Genomic DNA, 27060 nt, shown 5'->3' with positions numbered 1-27060 from the left:
TGAATTCCTTCAGCGTTTGTTGCATATCCTTTTGGAGCGCGTGCACCTTTTTACTCGATTCGCCACCGCTGTTGCTTTCCTCAACAGAGTCTTTGTCATCGTCGGATGAGGATTTATTACTTTTCTTCTTCTTTGATGTTTTGTGTTCGCTCTCCTGGTTTCATCGCCCTATTATAGGCGTCGTCATTTGACGTCGAGGGTACAATTTTCATCTTCTTCCGTAGGGAGGATTTCAACCCTTCAACGAACCATCGTTTCTTCAATCCATCTGCCGGTTGGCTTTCCATTTTACCCAACAATTCTTTCAGCCTCCGGCTGTATGCTTGTACTGTCTCCTTGGTACCTTGTTTGGTACTGTATATCTCGGCTACGATTTCATTGTCATCACGGAGCAACCGAAACTCCTCCTTGAATTCCTTTTGTAGATTGGCCCATGTGGCCACTTTTTGCTTGTCAACATCGGAGTACCAATCTATGGCAACTCCGCATAACGTGGCTGGGAACTGTTGTACCCAGTCATCCTAGTTCGTCACTCCGTTGGCAGGCCAAATAGTTTCACATGTACGACAGTGTCGTACGGGGTCTCCTTGCCGTCCCCTGTGAACTTTGGCAATTTCTATTTACTTGCCATCCCTCCTTTGGGTTTTGCTACTCCTACGCCTCCTGCGCCTGCGCCTACCGAACCTATGCCTACTGAGCCTCCGCCTCTCGAGCCTACCCCTCTGGACGTTGGTGCTACAGAAACTGGCACGTTAGTGCCCATCGGGTTACTTTGACTGGTAGGGTTTGATGACCCCGAACCGAACAAGTTACTTCTCGTACTGTGCCCTTGTGTCTCCCGGACACCTTCGGCTGCAACGGTACCCTCAGTTTCCCTGTTTTCGGTCTCGGTTCTCGTCTCTCCCTGGTCTCGTCTCCTCTAAACGGTGTGTACGGGTGCACCGTACTTCTGTCGCCGATCTCTTCCAATGTGAGGGACAAATCCCCCAATCGTTCCCTCGTGGTTTCGATTAGCACAGATTCTTGGTCCTTGCTAGAACCATGGCTCCCACTTTCACCACTTCCTTCCTCGACAACCTTTTTGAATCTTCTCCTTTGTTCGGCTTGTTGCTCAAGAATTAGTGCTCGTTGGGTGGCTTCCGCGTCCCCTACGTATTCTTTTTTGTATTTGTCTTTATTTAACAGATTGGGCATTAATTCTACTCTTTCTTCATGGGTTAAAAAAAGATATCAAATTAAAAAAACATAACACTTTTATTACTTCATCCCTTGTACATAATGTATGTCACTGACATACTCATTACAATGGGGGTGTTCTTATTTATTCTCTCTGATCGTCAGAGTTCATGTATTGCGCTCATCTTCTTGGCGGTCCCTAAATTCCCATAGAATTTGCTGTCGTCGGTTCTCTTGGTAGGTGTCTTCCCTTCGATTCTGGAGAGCCAAAAATCCTTGTGCCAAAAGGTTAGGCAGTTCGCTCATCAACCAATTCACAGCGGGGCTTACTCTGAGCGAACTCCACACAGCATCTTCTGTGACATCATCGGCGGTGGCTTCCCTCCGTACATGTGTTTTGATTGCCGCTTGTAGGATACAGGAGAAATCCTTCGTGAGTGTCTTTTCCCCCTCAAACAATTCTTCGGGTTCTTTGTCAAGGTCACTCGTTCCTTCTGGTAATGGTTGTCCCATTATCCGTGTGCCATGTAGTACGTCCTTTTCCCCGTTGCTCCCAGGTTTTTACTTAGGCAACGACGCTAGATGTTTTCCCCGTAGGGTGTCAGGTTAAGACATTGCATAAATGACAGAAGTACACAGAATATATGGAACTCACAAGTGTTCTATTGATTCATAATAAGCTAGTACATACAATGATAGCAATATGTTCGACTACAATAGCATGTCCAAAGACTGGAAACAGATACAATATAAAGGAGTCTAGTCAGTTACCCGGTGCCAACTGCCGACAACCGACGGGTTAACTGCCAATGCTAACACAATTTACCTTAATGCTTAATTACCCGACAACAGCCTCTTTTTCTCTACAACATAAAGTCACTTTTTAAATAATTAACATAAGCTGTCAATATAAAAATATTAAAATTAACTTTTGACGACTTTATAATTTAAATCACTTTTCCCCTTTTTAATGTCAACTAGCTTACAAGAAAATTTTGGAAATAAGCTTATGGCCAAATAATTGCTTATGTGTGAGAAGGGGACATTACATTTCCAGAGATAAGCTAAAGGGCCTTGCCAATCCTTGTTAAAGAGCTTGTCATAAATCAGAATTTGAGCTTGAAAAGATAGCCAAGCAAAGGCATTTTCATTGGATTGATTGTATTTACACAACCTCCACTAATGAAGCCATTGAGGAGCTACAATTGGCTTTGGGTATGTTGTACAATCCTATAATCTATACTCACCTTGTGATGCAGGAGCATCATGCCACCCTAAGTTTTATTTGTTTTGGTAGTTCAATTTTGTATTATCAATCTAGTTAGTTGAGTTGTTTGGGGGCAAATACTCATTGGTGTGCTAGTTGAAGAAGAATCCTAAATGTAAGATTCAAATTTTGGTAGTTAGAGAAGTTGGAACAGTTTAAGGAAAGAAGAGGGGGAATCAATATGGGAGTGTTTTTTTGTAATGTCCCCACCTTTTTAGCATCTCATTGGAGTTCTTAGCCTTTACATTCTCCGAAGGCTAAGTGGAGAAATAAGGAGAAATTGATTAAATTAATTTCTTATTAAGTCATTAAATAAAATAAAATTAAAAAAGGTGACTTTATATTTAATTAATTTAATTAAAAGTGACTTAAGTGATTTATTTAAATATTTTAATGTTATTATAAAGTTATAAAGTAACTTTATAATAATAAAGTCACTTTAATATTATAATGTGTGAATATGTCTTTAATCCCACATTGGCCAAGAAAGTGTTCGAGCTCTCATAAGAAAGAATAAGAAGGGACTTAAGAGCTCATTTTATATCATCCATCCAGAGAATTGATATTTGTTTGTTATGAACTTGGGAGAAGAAGCCAAGGGTTTCTGATTCAGTCAGCCATTGGAGAGCGACAATTCTTCAGTGTTGCAACCATTTGAGGTGGTGAAATATCCACTAAATTTGGCATTTCAGGAGAGCTTCATTCTGGAGTTCTATTTGGGCTTTAAAAAGAAGGGAAGACATCTAGGGTATGCAGATTTTCGAATATATATTAATTGCAGACCTACAGTTTCATTTGGCAGCCATTAAAAATCAGAATTGAAGCAATCATTTCAAAATACAATTGCTGCTACAGTACCCGCACTATAGTAAACGCTACAGTACCGCCGTACGGACTGCTACAGTGCTGCGTGAACAGTGCTGCCGTACGGATTGCTACAGTACCGCGTGAACAGTAATTTTTTCAAAAAAATTAAAATTTGCAGTTGGCAGATTTTTTCAACTACTGGGACAGCAAAAATCAGGTTTTTATCTTACATTGTAATGAATTTGTTTTCCAGGCATATTGGCCATAAAACAAAACAAACATTCCCTTGATAGTTTCGTAAATTAATTCCAGCAGTAATATTATTGTTCCAGTATTATTTTAAGCATAGGAGTTTATTCCAGTATTGTTTCATTGCTCATTATTACCAAAAGAAAACACAAAAAAATCTATAAACATTCAAAAACCAAAACAAATTCAAATCTATTGCATTCAAAAGAAACAGTCAGCAGAGGAGAGCCAAGTTGGGTTCTTACATTGGTATCAGAGCTAAATCCTGCCATCCTGAGGGTTTAGCAATCACATGCAGCCGCCTGAGGTTGGCTCTCACAGATATTACACTCGCAGGCGAGCTTTGTTTGACAGGGAACAAGATTTTGACAGGCAGCCGGGCACCATGGGTGACAGGCAAGGGGGTAGCCCACCCAGAGGCAATAGGAATGAGGAGCAAGAAACAAGGGAATTTTTCAGAGTAATGGCTACAGGACAGCAGCAGATGGCTCAGGCCTTGCAGGCACTCACCACCATGATTGAGCGCATGAACCCACAAGACAGACAGAATCAGGAGCAAGGGGATAACAGGAGTGCAGTGGGGTCACCTAGAGCTCAGAGGACTCATTCCAGGACAGCAGACAGGCCTACACGTCCTACCTTCATTAGAGATGAGCCTGAGGTAGCACCTACAGGAGAACCAGGAGAGGAGATGTTCGCAGATATCCTCATGGCTGCGAATGACGAATGGGATTTATTAACTCCACAGGTGCGAGAGAGGATGACATTCGAGAGGTTTGTTAATCAGAGGAGAGAGCATTACAGGTCACTCAGACAGGATAGGAGGCCTAGAGGTCAAAATAGTGAGCTAAATAGGGTTACAGGCAAGCTTACTATGCCTACATTTGATGGGAGTGGTAAGATGACAGCTCAAGCTTGGATTCATAAGCTTGACACATTTTTGGCACTGAGGCCAATGACAGAGATTGAAGCTATCAAATACGCCACTTTGCATTTGGAGGGAGTAGCACATGACTGGTGGTACCATGGTATGGTAACACTTCAGCATAATCAGGTGACAGAGTACCAGGACTTCGTGGATAGGTCGGTTGAAAGATTTGACAAGAAAGATCCAGAGGTTTACTTCCGGGACTTAGCACAGCTAAAACAAACAGGCAACTTGGAGTATTTCATTGGTGAATTTCAGCGGTTGGCAGTCATGGTGCCAAACATTTCAGAGCGTAGATTGATAGTTCTTTTCATTGAGGGCCTATCTGAACCACTGAGAGGTTGGATAAAGGCATTTGATCCTATTTCTTTACAGGAAGCTATGAAAAAGGCAAGAAGTATGGAACATGTAGTCCCAACAAACAAATTTCAGTCCAAAGGAGCATCTTCTAGTAAGGATAACAAACCATTTTATAAAAAACCAGAGAGGACTGATTTTAAAAATGATTCTAAAGATAAAACTCCAGCACCTTTTGACAGGGAAGCATTAAATGATTTGAGGAAGAAAAAATTATGTTTCTACTGTAAGGGACCCTATGATGCAAACCATGATTGTCCTCTTAGACCAAAGGGCAAAGCTAACAGAGTTATGTGGGCATACTATGAGGAATCAGAATCAGATAATTCAGATCAGCAGTCTGATATAGAGGAAATAGATGGTGAAAAAGAGGAAGACAAGGCTGAAAACTTGTCTAAAATGGAGTCCAAGGATGGGGAAGGAGATGGGCAACTTAGGGAAGCTCGTCTCACTAGTATTAGGCAGGAAGGGTCATTCCGGATGAGAGGAGTGCTTGCTGGACAGCGAGTCATAACTTTGGTTGATACAGGTGCCACTCATAATTTCATTGATGCTAGGATGGTGGAGAAGCGTGGCATACAAACAGAGGAGTTTGGGGGAATTAGAGTGAGGGTAGCTGATGGCTATGTCCTCAAATGTGATCATAAGATCACTGGACTCCCATTGAAAGTTAATAATTATGACTTTAAGGCAGATTTCTATGTTGTGCCTATGGGAGATACAGATATAGTCCTTGGGATGAGTTGGTTGCATGATATTGGGGAGTTCACTCTTAACCTCAAGGAGATGGAGATGAGGTTTAAAGTGAATGGGAAGACACATATTCTTAAGGCAATCAGGGACAGTGATCTTAGGATGGTTTCTTTCTGGAGGATGGCTAGATTGATTCGACATGATCAGGTAGAGTGGGCAGCAGAGTGCATGTTGATGCCATCACAGGAGGGACAGCAGAAGATTGAATATCCTCCTGATATTCAGGAGCTTAGAGTTAAACACTCTAAGGTTTTCAGTGACATTCCACCAGGTAGACCACCAGACAGGGGTATTGAGCACATCATTGAGTTAGAGGAGGGGGCTAAACCCATCATGATTACACCTTACAGGCATCCGAAGAGGTTGAAGGATGAAATTGAGAAAACCGTAAAGGAGTTACTTGCTATGGGCCACATTAGACCAAGTAAGTCTCCTTTCGCTTCTTCAGTGGTCTTAGTGAAGAAGAAGGATGGGACATTGAGGATGTGCATTGATTACAGGGTGCTTAATAGGAAGACAATTAAAAACAGGTACCCCATTCCTAGGATCGATGAGTTGATAGATGAGCTTCATGGAGCTTGCTTCTTTTCAAAGATAGATTTGAGATCAGGTTATCACCAGATCAGAGTTAGAGAGCAGGACATTGAAAAGACAGCCTTTAGATGTCATTGTGGCCATTTTGAGTTTGTAGTTATGCCATTTGGGCTAACTAACGCACCTGCTACTTTTCAGGCAACAATGAATCGGGTTTTCCATCCTCAGTTGAGGAAATTTGTACTTGTCTTCTTCGATGATATCTTGTTGTACAGTAGATCTTGGGAGGAGCACTTGGTTCACCTTGACACGGTGTTGGATATATTGGGCAGAGAGTCCTTGTATGCAAAGGAGTCAAAGTGTGATTTGGGCATGACAGAGTTGTTGTACTTGGGTCACATCATCAGTGCAGAGGGTGTACGCATGGATCCTGAAAAGATTCGTGCCATTGTGGAGTGGCCTTCACCGGTGAACCTTACACAGTTGAGGGGCTTTTTGGGATTATGTGGTTTCTACAGGAGGTTTGTGGATGGATATTCTAGGCATGCAGCACCCTTGACAGATTTGATGAGAAAGGGAGCTTTCTTGTGGACTCCTGAGGCACAGGAGTGTTTTGAGAAATTTAAGGAGTTGATGACTTCTTGTCCAGTGTTAGCATTACCAGATTTCAGCAAACCTTTTGAGCTACACTGTGATGCTTCCGGGGAGGGCATTGGAGCGGTGCTTATGCAGGAGAAGCACCCTATTGCTTATGAGAGCAGGAAATTGAGAGGGCCAGAGCGGAGCTTCAGCATATATGATAAGGAGATGTTAGCTATTATGCATGCTTTGGCTAAATTCAGGCAATATTTGGTAGGTAGCAAATTTTGTATCAAAACCGACCATAATAGCCTAAAATACTTTTTGGGGCAGCGAGATCTCAATGATAGGCAGCAGAAGTGGGTGAGCAAGTTACAGTCCTATGACTTTGACATTACATATTTTAAGGGGACACAGAATGTAGTTGCTGATGCCTTATCACGTCGGCCTCATTTGAGCTTATTGACAGACATATCGGAGGATTGGAGACACTTGATCCTTGCAGAGTATGCAAAGGATACTTGGGTTGAAGAAATAAAAATGGCAAACAAGTTCAACAACGTTGAAGGGTAGAATGGCAAACGATCAGTTAAAATGTGGAAGAAATTTGAGCGGGATCAATTTAAAAATTGTCCGACAAATATTAAACTCGTATCGAGGGTTAACTAACTCATGGCAAGGGTTACTTAACTCTTGCCTAAGGTTAAGCTTATTCATGCACCAAAAATGTCTGACAATTTTTAAAGTGCACCTCATGTCCAAGCTAGAAATTCTTTCCAAGTCCACTTTAAAAACATGGCACAAGCAAGAAATTCTTTCCAAGTCCACTTTAAAAACATGGCATAAGGAAGATGTGCAAAATTTGCCAAAGCTTGAGAAAGAACGTAGGGCCCACTTGAAGATGGCATAGAATAATAATGATATCTTTTTCCTAGTTGGCAATAAAAGATGATATGACATTCCAAGAGAATTAAAAATGGCAAGTAAGATGACTTGGCAATTAAAGTCACAGAATAATATAAATAAATAAAAAAAAAAAATTGTGGCATGCCTTCCTCAAATTGGAATTTCTAGAAGGAGATTTAAAACAAATAAAACTTTCTAAAACATGATGGAAGCTTCTAAGGATAAATTCCAACTTCTTAGAGGGAGGATAAAACAATAAAACTTTCTAATTTTTGAGAATCTTCCAAGCTTCCTTCTAGAAGAAGGCATAGGGTTTCAATTTTCTAAATATAGAATAAAACACAAAGCTTCTAGAAATTGCTAAGAAGCTATAAAGACATGATGCCCATTCATTAATACTTTGTTTGCCAAGAAGAAGATTGTATAGCAAAGAAGGAAGCATCAAAACTCTGTCAAAATTCGCCAAAGTTGAGAGAAGCTAGTAGCTTCAATGCATGATCAGATTATCCAACTTCAAAATCTGCCATGTCTACAAGTTTGGAAATCAAAGTGAACAGCTCTTAGGCATAAAGATTATTAGATTCATGCCAAAATCTGATCATATTATCAGATTACCTTTGCAGAAGTAAAATAAATTCAAGGGTTTGAAGAAAAAAAAATGAAATTCTTCGGAGGAAGCAGCTCCAAAATCCAACTAGATTATCAAATTTTTAGAAGAATTTGGATGAGAAATAAAGAAAAATCAAGGGTTTGGATAAAATAAGTTCGATATTCTCCTTAAATTCGCCATTGATAACAGTTTTAAGGAGAAAATTCTACCTTGAAAATCTCCAAAAGGAAGAATAAAGCAGGTCCAAGGGTTTGAAAGGGACATTCAAAAGGTTCAAGTTCACCATCACCAAGGTTTGGTGATAAAATTCTGAGTTCACCATTGATCATCCTTGAATCTACCTTGGGAAAAGAATTCAAATCTGCACATAGATTTCTCAGAAATCTTTCAAATCTGCCAAAAAAAATAAAAATTCATCCAAGATCGTCCAAGATAGCAAATTGAAAGTGAACTTGCCCGAGGAAGAATAAATTCTGCCTTGGCCAAAAAAAAGTAATCTAAATTCACATTGTCAAACTGCTGCTATCATGGTCAGCAAGTAAGTTTTAATCATTTCCAAACCCTCCTTGGAAGAGGAAGACTGTTTATATCCGATATACATGTGATAACCTTCCAAGTTTGAAGTGAAGCATCAACCAAAATCTGTCCAAAGATGTGGAAAGTCCGCCCTTTCATATCCAAGGAAGAAAGTCATCCAAAATTTGCTGAGGAATAAGACATGTCCAAAGATTTTGTCCAAAGAAACTAAGCACAAAATTTGAGCAAATAAAAAATTGTCCAAGGATATGTGAACTTCGCCCTGCCAAGAGGAAAGCCTTCGAGCATGCCAAACAATCCAAAGCATGAAATTTTTCTTTCCAAGAACAAGATGGCCTGACATATTGGAAGACAATTTGTCCGATCATACTTTCGAAGCCTGCCAAGATGACATGACAAAGAGCAACACAAATTGTCTGATTATATTTCCGAAATGTGCTGAAGACAAGAGGACATGTGACTATCCGAACTTTTCCGATCCATCGAAAATGAAGGATGATTGTCCAAGAATATTCCAAGTCCGAGGACAAGCCAATTGACATGAAGCATGCCAAGACATAAAGACTAACACAAATTTGTTCCAAGAGACGAACCTTAATATGTCAGACACATTCAAGTTCCTAGTTTAAGACAGCCTAAGAGGGAGAAAACATAAATTGGCATATTCACAGTCAGGACATAAGACAGGACTGAAAATTGTCCAAGCAAGTTGATCAAACTTAGACACGAATTTGTCCAAGGCATAAATGAAATATATGAAGATGTCAGATCAGGGACCTCAAATTTGATCCATTAGACAAGAAGACCATCGAGCCGACATGCTATGAGGAAAGACTAATTTTAACAAATTCACATGAAATCATACCAACAATCGAGCAGGAAAATGAATTTGACAAGCACATGAAATCAAGGGTCAATAAAACAAACGGGTGGATAAAGGTTTGATACATGAAAAATGGCTAATTGTGGAATTTTCCACAACCGAAAGAATCAAATTTTGACTAAATGTTGGAGAGGAAACAGGAAGAAAGAAGAAGAACAAAGAAGAAAATAAAGAGGAGATGAATCAAATTCTTCTCCAAATTCAAGGCACCTGAAAGAGTCTCCGGGCATCAAGAAAGAAAAGTCTTCAGACTCGGCGAAAGTATGGAAAGAAATTCCAGATTTTTTGGAGGATTTCATTTCTGAAGAGTCAAAGACAAGCTCCCACATGCAACATAAATTGGCGGCAAGAAGAGTATTCCAGACAAATTTCCATACTTAGGCAAATTTTTCGACACAAATTGAGGAATTCAAGTCAACATGTCCAGGTTCATTGAACACACTACCTCTCAGCAGAAAAAGGGGGTGCAATCCTAAAAGATAGCATCTTGGTGCCACTTGTCTCTCATCCGACGGATATTTGATCTATTTTGGGAAACCCTAATTAGGGTTAGGTTGTTTTAATCTCGACCATTGATTAGAAATCAATCCTGGCCATTTAATTGTAATTGGGGAGCCTATAAATTGAACTCACCCCTCATTTGTAAATCATGGGAGCATGTTGCAAAACATGTTGAGATAAGCAATTGTTGTATACAATTGCCAAAGTAATAAGTAATGCATTGTTCGAATTGATGGTGATTACCTCTTTTATTTTGGAGTTGGCATGGTTCTTATCCCTCATCATAGTTTAGATTTTATTTCATGTATGTTAGAAGAATGAAGGATTTGATAGTTTAGGTTGGTGAAACTTTTTGCTCATACTTTTTTTGGATGGATGATTTTCATTCGATATGTAAAGTTAGCCTGAGCTTTTGATGTGGATGCTTAAGTTCTACTTTGAGTAATATTGTTCAATTGTTGGTGTTATTCGTAAGTGTGAAAATCTTGAGCACAACCTTAGAAGATTGCACATGCTTTGCGTAGTTGTCCTAAGTGTGGCAAAACAAAGTGTTGTTATTAGTTTCACCGAGTTTTTACCGTCTCCTGAATTCTTAGGAATAGATTAGAATTTCTAAACCATATCTCCTTTTCAGTTTTCTTGAAGTCCACAATCTAAAACCCATAAACAATAAACCTCCATTGTGAATTGAACGAGCCAAGCGCAAGTCCCTTTGTGTAATACCAACATATCACAATGCCCATTGAGCTTATCCACACATCAAGACCTGACCAAAGAAACCTTGGAATCACCATATAATCTTCTTGCAACTTCAGCATAAGTGGTGGTTTTTCAAGAGAGGATAGAGTATCCTTTGGTATTTTATTCTAATGTTCGGTATATGATAAAACATACACCAACAGAACAGAAAAGGCTTGTAATGGAATTTTGAAGATATAAATGATCAAGAAGATTGTTTTGTTTTTGTATGCATTGGTTTTGTTGCCAAAACTGTTTAAGAGTCATTGTGTCTCAGTTCCTAGCAAGAGGTTGTATTTGTTTTGGAATGTGAGTATATATTTGTGCAGGTTCCTGTCACCTAAACTAGGGACAGTTCATATGTGGTTGGAAGTGTTCCTGAACTTTCTATCATTATTGTTTTGCATTTATAGTTCCTGTCACTGTTTTGACAGTAAGTTGTAACGTGGGCTATCTGGATGATTGGAGGATTGTTTGTGAATGTGTTTTGTATCATCACCTTGTGTGCTTGAAAAGACTTTGTGTTGGTGTAAATAATTATTCATCTTGGATATTATTACACTTACTTAAGTTTACTTAGGATAATGCATTTCATAGTAGTTTGGGTATGAGACACTTGGGTGTTTGTGCCACATTGGGATAATGTGTGTAGGAGAAATTCCACCTTTTATGGTGTTGATCTTGTTGTTACACTCCACTCTTGTTGTTACACTCCACATTCAGTGGGTGATCCACCTCATGTGGACTATTATATTATTTCTCCTACCTACCCACACCTATTTCCTACCTACCCTTGTTTCTTATTGAGCCACATGTCATGTTTGTGTGCTCACATATCCCTAGCCTTGCCTATATAAGCAAGCTCATCTACATTGTATGTAACTATTGAATTGATTATTGATCATTTTCTATTGATGAAGAATACAGTTTATTCTTGTTCTATATTGTGTCTCTATTTTGTACATTTCATTGAGCTCTTGATCTTAGCAAAATCTCACATGGTATCAGAGCCATTGGGGCTTCATTGATTCGTCTTGAAGAGGCATTATTGCGACATCAAGAGGCAGATCTGAGGAGCAGCATCTTTTGGAGGCGTCCTAAACCAGATCCGACCCCGCCATTGCGTCCAGAAGGCCGTTTCCATGAATTTTGGTTATAAAGTCGGCCTATTTTGGTGAGAAATTTTTTTTCGCCAATTTTGCTATAATCGTACGGATTTTCAAATTTTTTTAATTATTTTCGAAAAAAAAAGAAAAAAATTCATTTTCTGAAAGTTATTTTTCGAAAAAAGTGAAAAATAAAAAAAATTCGAAAAATTTCGAAAAACAAAAAAAAAGGTGTTTTTTGGGGGGTCCGCAGACCCCCCCCCGTGACCCACTGTACCGCAGGTTGCAGACCGCGTACCTGCTGCAGACCGTACCTGCCCGTCGCCGCCGCCGAGAAGACCCGCCACCGCCGCCCTGCATCTCCCTCCGGCCCGCTCGATTGCCCAGACTGCCGCCCGCCGCAAACCGAGATCCGCTGCCGCTTGCAGATCCGCGCCGGGCTCTTCCGCCACCGGCTCCGCCGCTGTGCCGTGCTCCCTCCCGCCTGCCCTCCTGGTTCACTCCCGCCGGCGACCACCACAACTGACGGCCTCACATCCGCCACGTGGCAGGCGGCCACTGGCCCGTGGTCGACACCTTGACACGTCATCTCCGTACGGCAGCCCAGTCGACTTCCATATGACACGTCACAGAGCCACGCAGTCATCCGTACGGCCGCCACGCAGACGCCACGTGGCTCATCCAGCCAGCAAATCCGTACGGTATGGACTGCCACGTCATCTGTCCGTACAGTACGGACGCCCAGTTAGCAGAGAGGCGAAGTTTCTGCGACGGTTATTCGGCCGTCAAATTTAACACAGTGACTTGCTGATGTCAGCGCCACATCAGCATTTTTTCAAAAATTTGGCAAGCCCCTCTCATTTGCATTTTTGATTTTGCAGTTCAACTTCAAATGGCCATAACTTGCTCATTTTTGCTCCTTTTTTCGAGCAATTGTTTTTGAAATGGGCTAGAATTTCATGCTCTCCGCAGTGGTGAAGAAATTTTTTGATTTTGATGCATTGATTTTTTAGAAAATGCAGTTTTTGGTGACTGTACCTGAGTAATCCCAGTTTTTGCAACTTCAGAGGCTTCGTTTGGGGTCATACGACCTCCTTTTCAGGTGCTGTTTTTTTTGAAAGTGCGTATTTTTTCTACTTTCACATGATGCTATCAGATTGATGCCATTGTAAGTAGAAATTGTACTTTCAGATTTTGACCATTTTTGGCTATCTTGTTACTTGTATATTTGCTTGAATCTCAGTTAGATTCATTGCACTATTGATTGAAGTCTCTTGTATCTCATTTGAGAAGTTGTAAAATTTGCATCATAAGCCCAGTTTGCCTTGTTTTGCAAGTGGCTCATTGTAATCGCACTAAGTATAAAGTGCCAAAATCATCACTTGAGGGGGGTTACTTTGATTGAGTGAATTTGGGGGGGTGTCTCTTGTGCTTTTGTGCTCTTGTGTTCCTTCCTTTTTGCTACTATGGGTTCGTCTAAGTTTCCTCTTTTAACTCCACATAACTATGCTACTTGGAAAATTGATGCATGGAGTAAACTTATGGAAAAAGGACTCACTCATTACATTGATGGAACTATTGTTGCTCCAGCTCATCCTAAGGCTGACCCAGTTGGTCACTTGGATTGGCTCACTAAAAATATCATGGCAATTGGTACTTTAAGAAAGTATGTATCAAAGGATCTCATTTTTCATATTGAGAAGTGTACTTTAATCAAGGATGCTTGGAAAAAGTTTCAAGACTTGAATGGTCAAGTTGATGAGATTAGGGGATATCAGATTGATAGTGATCTCACCATGTTAGATCCCAAGAACTTTGATACTATACAAGATTATGTCACTAAGGCAAATGAGTTGAGGGCACAACTCAAAGATTGTGGTATTGATAAAAAGGATACTCAATTGATATTCAACTTGATAGGCAAGCTTCCACAAGAATATGCAGCATTTCTTTCTAGTTTCCAAACCCATAGGATGACAATGGGTTCAAGCTACAAAATGCCTACATTTGATGCTTTCAATGAAATGTTGATGATGGAACAAACTAAATTGATAAGCATGGGCATTCGTAAGGCTTCTAAGTCTCAAGCATTAGTGGCAAATCAAGGGAACAAAGGAAATCAAGGAAAGGACAACTCAAACAAGAAGAAATGGCAATCAAAGCCTAAGGACAAAGCACCATCTTCTCCACAACAAGGAGATTCATCCTCTTCCAAGAGAGATAATTCACCAAAGAGGGAGAGACCTACTTGTGCTTATTGTAAAAAGATTGGTCATGAGGAGCATCGTTGCCATTCTAAGAAGATTGATGAGCTCACACATATCATCAAAATGCATAACATTGATTTGCCTAAAGTCTACAAGAAGGATGATTCATCAACTTCCACTTCCTCACATTCAAAAGGAAAAGGGCAAGCATTCATGGCTTCTACAAGTGGAAAGACTCACTTTTTTGGAACAAGAAAAGGAAAAGCTCTATGTGCTACTATCAGTCATGATTCAGAGAGATGGCTTCTAGATTCAGGGGCTTGTCATCATATGGCATCTTCGCAGTCTATGTTCTCTACTTTTGAGCCTTGCACCATGGCACAGATTTTGATGGGCAATCATACATACATGGATGTGATTGGGAAAGGATCTATTGACATTGGGGATAACTCCTTCAATGATGTGTTGTACAAACAATCTCCTTTCTATCTATCAAATCACACATGGCGCAACTAAGAGAGTTGTGGAGTTCACATCTGACTCAGTTTTCATTAGAGACTTGGAGACTAGAGCTATCATTGCAACTGGGGTGGTTGATCATGCATCTCGGTTATACTCCTTTTCAGATTTTGTTGATGATGATGATTTCACATTTGATGATTCTACACATGATGATCACACTTATTGTGATAGTTCAGATTTTGAGGAGAACTTTGGACACTTGAACATGGGGATTTTCACATGTGACCCCATTCTTGAGCCTTGTATTTCATCTCCTCATATTGATATCACATCACCTATTGCACCTGATGATCCGGATAGTGCGACAATTTTGCCTTCATGTGATTCAGTGCAGCAGGATATTCATTGTCTTCCAGCTTCAGATTCATGGGATGATTACTTGACAGACATTGCAGGTTTGTTTGTGGAATCCTACATTGCAGATTTGGGAGACATCATTGATGACATTCATCTTCTCTTTGATGAAGGTGATCCTTCTTCGATTGTTGCGAGGGCACACTCTGACCCTCTTGTTCATTCTCTACATGATCATTCTTTCGAGGTTGACATGATTGTGGATACTTATGTACAACAGTTGGAGGAGGTCTCTTTATGTTTTGAGGAGACGTGTGAGTCTTTGGGACATGTTCTACATCCATCTCCACTAGATCTTGGAGTGCCTTCTTCAACAGTGTGGCACAGTTTACCACCTTTGGAGGGGGTATCTTTCAGCATCGACATGGGGAGACTTGAGCAGTTTTCAGAGATTCCTTTCATCATGAGTTTTCTTCATACATCTTCCCTTCATGATTGGGGAGACTTCATGGATACACCTTTGGTTTTGTTTCTTCCAAAGGGGAGGAATGTTGTTTGACGTTCGTGGAGCAGTTTCTTCATACATTGAGCTTCTATCATTGGTGCAGATTCCACATTGAGGGGGGGCTTCCTAGCTTCTCTTTTCTCATATGGGGGGGACTTTTTCCTCACATGGGGTTTTGTCCTTCACATTCTTCTATGAGAGTTCTCTTGTATGTTTTTTCATCTCTCTTTTGGGGGGGGGTTTTTTCCCATTGGGTTTTTCTCTCTTTCCCCACCTTGTGAGAGATTTCATTGCATTGGTTTGCATGCATTTGCATTTGTACATGGGTACCTAACATGGCCTCGTAGCCGGGACCCATCTTGCATTGCTTAGTTGCATTGTAGACTTAAGTGCATTCCCCTAAGTTGCACTTAAGGGGGGGTGTTGGTGTAAATAATTATTCATCTTGGATATTATTACACTTAACTTAAGTTTACTTAGGATAATGCATTTCATAGTAGTTTGGGTATGAGACACTTGGGTGTTTGTGCCACATTGGGATAGTGTGTGTAGGAGAAATTCCACCTTTTATGGTGTTGATCTTGTTGTTACACTCCACTCTTGTTGTTACACTCCACATTCAGTGGGCGATCCACCTCATGTGGACTATTATATTATTTCTCCTACCTACCCACACCTATTTCCTACCTACCCTTGTTTCTTATTGAGCCACATGTCATGTTTGTGTGCTCACATATCCCTAGCCTTGCCTATATAAGCAAGCTCATCTACATTGTATGTAACTATTGAATTGATTATTGATCATTTTCTATTGATGAAGAATACAGTTTATTCTTGTCCTATATTGTGTCTCTATTTTGTACATTTCATTGAGCTCTTGATCTTGGCAAAATCTCACACTTTGAATAGTTAGGCTGGGCCTTATTGTATCACTGACAATATGAAACAAAAAAACATCTGTAGTGATTTTGCATCTAAAATGTCATCCTTTCAAGCATGGAGCTTAACCTCAATATTATATAGCTTGTCTTTCATCTTGAATTGCTGGCTGGTGGTGGTGTTTTCTAGAGACAAACTAAAGGGCTTTCCGATTTCTCTTCTAGAGCTTATCAATAGTCAGAATTTTAGCTTGAGAAGATAGCCAAGAAAAGGCATTCTCATTGGATTGATTATATTTACACAACATCCACTAATGAAGCCACTTAGGAACTACTAGTGGCTATGGGTATGCTATATGACCCGAGAACCTGCACTCACCTTGTATGCTTGGGAGGAAACACCAATCCACCAAAAGATACCTGACCCTGTCTTCAAGGGATTTTCTTCAACCAAACTAGTTTAATCATAAGATCATTTTAAGCCCAATTATAGTGATAATACCCTTCAGATCTCTCCAAGTTCTCTTCTTTCTACTTTACAGATTGTGTTTTACCCAGCCACAGGAAAGTTTTGAACCAAAAATAAGAATAGTAAGCTTCTTGATGTGCTGAAGTTCCTGGCAACTGAAGAGAGGAGCTCTTCTGCCACAGATTGTATCCTTCCAGCAGAGGGTATTTCTTCCCTTGAAACCACCTTCTTTGGGCTCGTAAACCTTTTCCCATTTCACTGAAGGGTATTTCTTTCCATCAAGGTACATTACGATTAGAAAGCTCACATTATCCATTCCACTTGGATTATTGTTTCTTTGTGGACCTTTAAAGCTGAAAGATGTTAGATGAGGAGCTCTTGGAGGACTGTTTTCAGTGATTGTAGTCTACCTGCAACGCTTAAAAGTTGTCTCTTCTAACCAGCAAGATTATGTTGAAATCCTTGAATCAGTGCCTGCAATATGGCTTTCTTACACCCATCTAAGAAAAGGGCCATCCGCATGCATTTTATCAGGAGAGAGATTTCTTTAAATTCCCATAGTCCAGGTAACCTGTTTCTGCATCTACAAAATAATTGTCATAGTTTCTTCTCAACTAAGAAGTACCTTAATGATACTTTTTAAATGTACTCAAGTTTCCGAATCAAATAATGACATTTTTTTTCTTTTAAATATGTTCAAGACTGTTTTGATATAATGGAGACTAGGCAAAAGCACAGGAATTTTTTTTCATAGATTGACTTTGCTTCTTATTGTTTACAAAAGGTTGTACAAACAAAGAGATAGTTTGGGTCTTCTTCTGTATCAATTTGTAGTGTTTTATACAGATTGAAAAGTTTTCAGCTGTCCAATATTAACAAAGCATATATGGTAACTTGTTAGATATATCTCTATCGGTTTTTCAATTAGTATTGTTCTGTGAGCAGCTTGGGGCCTACAGGGATGATTGGAATTGATCGCCTTTTAAGTTTTGTGATCACTAGAAGTCTTCAGCATGCACTAACGGTTCTACACATCCAGGTAGGCCTTCTAAACAACACTTGCATTCTGCAAATTTTAAATTTTAGCAACTTTTTAATCCTTTAAGCATTTGTGCTTTGTGATAGAGTCATGCATTGAAAAGTACAGTGTCAAATATCTATAATTTTTGCTAGAGGACAACATAGAAGGAATACTTGCTGACTTAATTGTATAGATGGCAATATGTTATCAGTTTTAAATGTTGGATGCTTGTTTTGAAGTGAAAAATAAAATAAATTTTTTTCTTTGAAACTAAAAAGTGTTATGAGAATTGAGTTAGAGCCATTACTTGGGAAAAAGAGGATTCTGTATTATAATCCTTAAACTATGTAGCTATGATTAAAGATTGATTGCAGATAATGGATTTATGGTTTGAATTAATTTCTAGCACAAAATGATTGCAACCTTCAACTGACTTTATGACTATGTTGCAGCTGAACAAAAGCTACATGGAGCAACTTGAAAATCTATGTACTGTGTTAGCTCCTCCAACTTCAATTCCTTGCCTGGGTGTAACTGTATATAAGCAGGTAATTTCCCACACAAAGAAAACTAGAGAAACCTCTTTTCAAGAAGGGGACATTATCAATGGTTATTGATTTTCTGAAACAACATTGAAATCCTGAAATCTTCTTCAGGTTGATCCCAATCAGAAAACGTTATATTCCTGATTATAAACATTGTAAACCAGTTTGTGTTAGTCACAAGAGACTTGTCATTGTATCTTCTCTTGATAACCTTGACTAGGCTTCAAGTCTATGTCAAGCTTATCTAAAATTTTAATCCAAAGGGCATTAATATAAGTTGCAGTTATATCCAGCGTGTATTTCCTTTTTCTTCTAGTAAGCATCATTAATCATCATGAGGATATAACTAAATGAACCTAAGATGTTTACACAAGTTTAATTTTGGTGAAAATACAAGATATAAATGAACTCTAAGATGTTAAAATTGTTTGGCAAGGGTTCATTGAACGGTAGATAAAGACTCTTTTGGGACTTGTTGTTTGATCTATTCATGGATTTGATCTGTCATGATTAATCTGTAGCCTCGCTCTCTAGAGGCTTAAACGGCTTTAGATGCCACTCTTTAAATATCCTTTTTCTGATTTTCAGATACTATTCTTTATAAGTCCTTTTTTTACTATTTTCAGATAGATTAAAATACAATGAAGTATATTGCTGTCAATAGGGCAATAGCTGACTACAAATTGGCATATTGTCATCAGTACAATCTCATAGACTGAGTTTTGTTAAAAAATACATATTAGGAGAAAAAATAGTTTGAAATATTATTTATGCCTTATTGAATGTTGCTGTAAGGTTTATTCTATTCTTTATTTTGTTTGCTTCTTTGATAATTTTTTTGTAAAGGTAACATTCACTTGCTTTGATAATTGTTACACTAGTTCATCTAATATTAAGCATTTCCTAACCCCTAGTTGTTGGTTGTGCATTTAACTAATATTTTCTCACTGGTTTCTACTTCTTCCAATTCCCATGGTTGACATTATGTTTTTCTTATGTGATGATTTTTTGGGATTGTATTATGTAGTTTTGAATTAATATTCATTGATCCATTTCATCAGTAGTGGATAATAATAACCCATCTCTTATGACCAAGAATAGTCCACTTATCATTTATTCCATCTTGCCAATGTTCATAAGGGTGAAGCACTTCAATTTATTAGGAGGTTATGCAACCCAAGACTACGTGATTTGAACTTTCATCAAAATAGTTATTAAAACTAAGAATCATGGAATTTTATTGCTTGCTTTGATCAGAACAATTGATTCACCATCCTAGAAGTGAGTTTGATTGTGCAAAACAGAAATAAACAACATACGAGGAGTAAACAAATAAACACATTTCTTGGTCAAATTGCATACAACTGCTTGCTTGAAACTTTTAAATTATCCATGTCACTCTCCTATGCATAAGAAATGTGTTAGAAGACTTCCTCGTGCATTGAAACCTTCCATTTGCAATTTGAAATGCCAAAATACATGACTGTTCATTTCTTGTTTCTTGACTCTTATCTCTATGCCATGAAGAAATAATCACTTCCCTTGTTCTGTAGTTAAGTATGTAATACCTTGTTTGATTTTTTTTAAAATAAAACAGACCAGCTCATAATCATAGTAGTTTGACTTTGCATAACCAAACATAAATACGAAACCCTTATTACTTTGTGATGAAATTAACCCAAAATTTATAACTTAAATGTTTATCTATAATCAAATATAATTTTAAAATTTAGCTCATAAAAGAGCAAATTAATCTTTTGTAGCAGCTGCAATTTTAACCCAAAATCGGCAGCAATCTATTTCTTAGTGAAGTGCCCTTCACTGTCTTTGGAATGCCTCTAAATATGTCTGGTGTCCACCTGTAGAATGCTATGACCAGCTATTAGTTGGAAGGATATTTTAATTCAAACTGAAATTGATCAAATTTACACAAATGATGGTTTCCATGTGAAACCACTCGAAGGGATTGTGGGTTTTCATCCTCCAATTTCAGACCTAGAGGGTTTTTGTTGTCAGAATAATTGAATTAAAGTTCCATGTTCCATATGGACTAGACATGAGAAATTAAAATGTTTCTCAATATACATACTTCTCCCTGCTTAGCTTCTCTTAAGTAGAGTCTTCTTCCAATAGCTGTAACTCTTCAAATGCCCCTTGATTGGTATTGTTAAAAATGGATTTTATTTATTATTTCATTTTATCATATTACATAATCTTTGTATTGAGAACTTGCAATAATTAAGCAAATTGTAGGTGTATACTAAAACGCCTTAGAAGGCAATTATCACAGCATTCTAATGTCAATCACCAATGCTAAGTAATTTTGAATTGTAGATTAGGTTATTTCATGAACTCTAGAGTGATTCATTAATGTTTGCAATTGCCTAACACTCACAAATATAATGAAGAATATAAGACATAATATAAATATTTCCTAAATTTTTTAATGTATAATAATATTTATAATCATTATATGATATTAATAATGTTAATTATAATATATAATATTATAGAATAATAATTATATTATTGTTAAAATTTAATTTATATAACTATTTTTTTAATTCTTTTAATTAGTAAGGATTAGGAGGGATTATCTGGACTAGCCCCACATTGGTGGAGGTCACAAGGGGAACTTCCTCCCCTTCAACATATTCAGCTTAGAATCACTATTTTTACTTTATTCAACTAAGGAACTACAATGGACCACTTAGAATTCCAACTTAAAATGCCACTTTGGGGATTTAAAAAAGGATCTCCATATTGAGAACCTTATGGCTTTTGCTATTTAAGCACAGACATAACTACTAATTTTTTGAATAATAGCAATATTAATAATTTATTTAAACAAATATTTATTATTAATTATAAAATTAATTAATATAAAACGTTAATGTTTCCACATTACTGTTATAGATTGAAACTATATTACATTTATATTATAATACTATTAATGTAACCCTCTATTTCAGCGAACCTTGTGCCTAGTTGTGGGCAGATCGACAATTCGATATTCGATTTTCTCTATCGAATGCTCATCGAGGCCAATCTGGTGGTTCCTAGTGTAGGTAGTCTAGGAACCAATAGACCTATACATGTAATGACCTCACTCACGTTGGAGCTTGCTCCCATTGCTAGCTCGGGCATTTTGCCCAAGGTTCTCAATGAGGTCACAATACACTCCATCTCGCTCCCCATTGCGCTCGTCTTCGAGAATTATCAAAAGCTTTATGATTTATCAACAAGCATGGGTTGGCAGTTCTCAAGTGTCAATAAAAGAGATGGGCCTTCCAAGAGATGAGACCTTCCATGACCTCCTCTTCAACCTCAGCTTCAATGCCTTCAGTAGAATGTTCAATTTCTTCCCTCGCATTTTCAAGTATATTGCTAACATGGGCGAAGATTTGCACAAAGAGATTGCCAAAGAAGTGCATGGAGTAGTAGAAACAAATGGAGAGCTTAATGAAATCTATCAAACAACCAATGGTATTGTTGGTCTAGTTTTTATTGTCTAGGGTTTTCACCATTCTATATTTCTTTATTGAAATGTATGAAAAAACAAATCAAAGATGTCCAAAAAGTTTTAGAGGGCAATACATTATGTTCACCATAAGGTTGTTAATTTTGGATCAGACTGTAGCAAATTAGATAGCAATAACAGAAAACAAATCAATGTGCACAAAGAACACCAATATACCCTGGGAAAACCTCCCTCTTGGAGGTGAAAAACCCAGCTATAATTCTCAGATCTTATTATTCAATAATCAGTAGTTATCTTTACAATTTAGCTTCAGCACATGAAGCATTTAACATCAGCACAGTAGTATTAAGTCTGCAAGTTAGGGTGAACACACAAATGATGAACTTATCTGTAATACACAAGATGTTTGCTGCCACAGGGGAGTTATTTGCAGACCTTATCAACTGTCCTCTGTCCTTGCTAGATGATTTGCTGCACTTGAGAGGAGGTTCGCTGCCACTGCAAAGTAGTTCGCTGTCCTAGAAAGATAGTTCGCTCACCTTGAAGGATAGTTCGCTCACCTTGAAGGGTGATTCGCTGTCACTGAGAAGTGATTCACTGATTACTAATGAATTCACTGACACTAGGAAGTAATTCGCTGAATTCGCTGAGTGAATAGATGATCTCTTGCTGAATGGATAATGAAATGATCACAAGCCAACTTGTATGTGTATGTGACAATGCCTTCTAATCGGTCTTAGGTCAGCCTTGTTAACTTTTGGTGCCGAGAAGGATCAGACCTATAATTTACAAGTTACATCCATATAGGTCTTGACTAATTACAAGTTACACATGAGTGGTTACAAGTTACATATGACGCTCAATTAGGGCCCGACTAACATTGAATCATTAATGCCTTCTAAGGCCGGCAGGTCACATAACCGCTAAGTGTATTAGGTCGGCCCTAGAAGGGATCCGACCTAGCTACAAACACCAACAAAGTTATGTGAATTTTCAGTGCAAATTCATTTAGGACAAACCTACAGTCATTCACATGCACTTGACTGGAACCCTTGACGAATTGGCCTCAAAACTAGACTATGTATGAACATGATCTGAATTTGAGCATAGGAGGGGACAAACCAATAACACAGTTTAAAACTTGCCTTTTGGTCTTGGCACTTTTAACCTATCAATAAGTGCTTTGAGCACATAAACTCTAGATGAAATTTGTAACGTCCTAAAATTGGACAACTTTAGGAAATAAATATCCTCCTCAAATATTTGCAAGCTGAAATGATGAGCAAATACCAAATGTAGATGTCAAAATTTACTGAAATTAATGTTGATCAACAATATAACATCCTTGCGAAACCCATATCAATCAAAACGCACAAGTACAACATCCTACAAGATGATTGCCTAAGAAGAACTAGAGGAGCAAAGTGAAACCACCCCTAGAAGGTCCAAAAGGTTACATATTGGCACTCCTTCCACCAAGCCCTAACAAGGCAAGAGCAGTCAGCCTAGGAAAAGAAGGCTTCCTACTGCTCCTTCACGGAAAGAACAATCAGAAGAAGCATTGGAGGCAATTTTACAAATGAGTGCGGAGATGTAATGTCCCTACTAGTTAGAGATCACTGTCCTGCAAAATAGACTGTTAGAATGCAACAAATATACATATAACTAATCTAATTTGCAAGTAAACTTCAATTATTTAATTAAAAGTAATCTCAATTCTTATCTAATAAAAAGGATACGAGTGCAGTACTGGGACCTGTCCTTAGGCGGCTGTAATGCTCACCTTCTTGGAACCCATCTTGGTTCCAAGCCATACCAGGAAATCGATGGATAACTCGATTCCTGTCTTGGATATAACATCTTACATCCAAGCCTACCAAGGAAGACCATCACATATGATCAATTCCTTGCCTTGGATGGTGCATCTCACCATCCAAGTCTACCAGAGAGGACCGGCTAGATCCGTCTCTTCTTGGGTTAACCTTTGACACCCAAGCCATAACATATATGCATATAAATACTCAGTATATATTGCCTACCAGGGATTATCATAATCCCTACATTAGGCTAAGCGAATTTCCTCCCAATAGCCTCCATCATATAGCCACATTATTCATATTACATTCTACAATTCATTATCATTTTTCATTCCATAATTTACGTCTACATTTACATATTCCTTAATTCTCTTTATTGATCCTAGATATATATAAATATTCTACATGACATACCTATATTCATTGCTACATACACATAAGATAATATCCAGTAATATATATTCAGAAATATTCATTAATATATATGTGTGCGTGTGGCACAAACGTCCACACACATATATACCCTGTGACCATTAAACGCTTCTTACCTATTCATGATCTGCAGCCTGTAGTTGCAGTTCGTAATCCGCGGGGGTTGTTTGTAGTCCTCCTGTCTCCCTCTCTTCGGTGTCCCCCTTAACTCTATGGCGGTCTTCCTTAATACCTCGTGGAGGGGAAGGGTCGCACCCCACCACGGGGTCCCTTCTGCGGGAAGGGGTGTGACAGTGGTCGCAGCCCAGGCTGCGATTGCCGTCCCACCCCTTCCCGCGGGGGGGGGCCACCGTGGAGTTAGCGCTCCACATGGGGGTTATCTCACACTTAAATATATTTAATATAATAAATTTACTTTATACAATGCTTACTTCCGTTTAATATTTTAACATCCTTTAATATTAAACATTAACATTATTTGATTCATTCATTTATATTAACCTTATTTAATTGTTGAACATTAATTAATAATCCATTTCCTCTTTTAATACATTATTTTAATAATTGATTTCTTTTATATATTTCTTTTTATAATTAATTTTTTCATTTTATATATGCTATTATCCTTATTGGGATATTTTATTTACATCAGGTGATACAGTAGGGGGTTATCACAGGGGAGGAGATAGAAATTAAAGAAAGAAAAGCGCAAAGGATGATGTCACACCAAATAGTAGACACTAAGGAGGAACAAGAAGTAGGTCCAAAGGATGCTTCCCTCTCCAAAGAACCATCAACTCCTAAAGTCTACCCCTTGGTGGATGAGGATTAGTTATACAACAGACTATTCAAAAATTTCTAGAGAAAACAATACAACATACATTGATATGGCTGTTGACAATAAATTGATCACAGAAAGGGCCTTGATAAGGTACATGGTGGCCTCTAACGGGACATTGAAAGACTTAATGGACAGATTCCTAGACACCCTAATCATTGCACTTAAGTTGAGGGAGAAACCAGCCAAGGAAGAGAAGTTAAAGGAATTGGCAATTGGAGAAGTAAACCTTACCATTACACCACCACAAAAAAAAGGAAAAATAATGGAGATACAAAGTAAGGAGGTCCGATCTAAGAAACAACTAGATAAGCTAATGTTGGAGAAGCCAAAAACAATGCACAATGTACAAGTAGAGATCAGAGAAGCAATCACAAACGCATATCAATAACTCTATGAGGAAGAAGCAAAATATAAGGCATTCTCTTCAGAATCAGGTCGCCTTCCACAAGGACAATCATCTCAAGCCTAGCAATTAGACACACCTTCCTCCTCTACCACCTCTCCTATGCAGTCCATTAAGGACTTTTTAGCAAAACAAAAGTAGATTCAATTTGTGGCCTCTCCGCAACTAATGCAATCACCTTTAGTTGGTTCACAAGTGGATCTTGGAAGCATTGCACCCCTTCCTAAGTTTCAATTGGGGGATAATCTGCATTAGATAGCTTAAGAGGAGATATAAAACATGTGGAGAGCTCCGATCAAATAGAGGATTTGGTGAAAGAATTACAGAGTAAGTTCCCTCAGATCAAAGGGATCTCATCATAACAACTTTTGATGCAATTGAGAACTTTGCTTGATGGGGTGCGAAAGGACACAACATTACAAAAGAAAACAATGAGACAACAACTTACCACAAAGCTACAAAAAGTAAGGATGGATGAAGAATAGAAGAAATGTGCTACTGCTCTCTCCTGCCTGGAGACTCAAATTAGCACCATGAAGAATGCGAAAGTGGGCTTAAATAGTTGTAATGTCCCCTTTTTAGCAGTCATCTGGCAATTCATCATTAGCCTTTTTTGCCATGGTCCCAAGGGCTAACGAGGTACTTATAGGGATCATTGATGGATTTGGCTTAGGCAATTTCAGTTGCAGGCCAATCGGAGGTGTTTTGACAGGTTTTCCAAAAACTTACTATTTACAGTAAGTCAATTTGGGCTCAGTGACTGGTAAATTTTGGAGCAATTTTGGTTGACAATATTTGGTGCATTTAATTCTTCACCCGGATTGCAAATTTAATGGGCCACTAATTATTTGGGCAAAAAAATCAAAAGTTCCCAAAGTTAAATTTAAATATTTAACTTTAGTCATTTATTTAATGCTGGGACTATTGTTAATGGGAAAAATTAAAAGTTCCCCTTCTTTTTTGGAGACATAAGGGATAATAATATTTTATTGTAACTTTCTTTTATCCCACATTTGAGGTGTTTTGGGAAGTGTGCCCAGCTGAAGCCTTAAATAAGAGCATTTAATGAAGATTTGGACATCTTGGAAATTGTGAATGTCTTGGGAATTGTATTTAGTCTGGAAATTTCTTGGCTTTTGGGGACGATCACCCTCATTGGCAACATTTCCCACGTTTGTGGAAGATCAAATCTGGGAAATCCTTAAAATAAAACTGAAGAGTTTTGAGGTTCATGGAATTAATTGCAGGTTGAAGTTCATCAGGGAAAAATCTTGGATTTGGGCAAGTGTGCTGAGTTTGAGGTTTGGTATTGATGGGAAACCCAACAGCAGGGTCGAACTGTGCAAGAGAGATTGGCATTTAGCATTCTACGCTTAAACTGAAGTTCAGGTTGGACATACCAGGCAAGGGTGGCTCGAAGCATCTTCCAGCTATCACCACATATTGTTGGAGTGGTCAAGCAAGGTTCTAACGCCAAAGATTACGTAGTATTGCAATCCACCAACCAGACATAACTACACATTCTGGAGTGCAATTTGGAGGTTACAGGAAGTCGTCTGGACTGTGAAAGGGTACTTGAAGGAAGTCGACTTCAGCAGGGCATAGCAGGCCGTATTCTGCCAAGTCTGGACTGTGTAGCAGATTGGCAACGCTGGTTTTAACTTGCTGTCATTCCCAGCAAGAAGACGTCTGACTGAAGGTGGCGTGTGGGTTT

The 27060-nt window shown here is 38.5% G+C and overlaps 1 protein-coding gene across 3 annotated transcripts in view; it reads left to right on the top strand.

Annotated features, from left to right (window-relative positions):
- LOC131072079 (uncharacterized) overlaps nt 1–27060 on the top strand; it is a 358141-nt gene that overhangs the window by 229355 nt on the left and 101726 nt on the right. For all 3 annotated transcript variants that reach the window (XM_058008113.2, XM_058008112.2, XM_058008114.2), the window contains exons 21-22: nt 17752–17845; nt 18280–18375. In XM_058008113.2, coding sequence (XP_057864096.2) covers nt 17752–17845; nt 18280–18375 — 190 coding nt within the window. The remainder of the gene's footprint in view (nt 1–17751; nt 17846–18279; nt 18376–27060) is intronic.

This window comes from Cryptomeria japonica, chromosome 3, assembly GCF_030272615.1.
Source record: "Cryptomeria japonica chromosome 3, Sugi_1.0, whole genome shotgun sequence".
In the NCBI taxonomy this organism is placed as follows: domain Eukaryota; kingdom Viridiplantae; phylum Streptophyta; class Pinopsida; order Cupressales; family Cupressaceae; genus Cryptomeria; species Cryptomeria japonica.
Note: the sequence above shows the minus strand (reverse complement) of the source record. Positions and strands in the feature narration are given on the sequence as shown.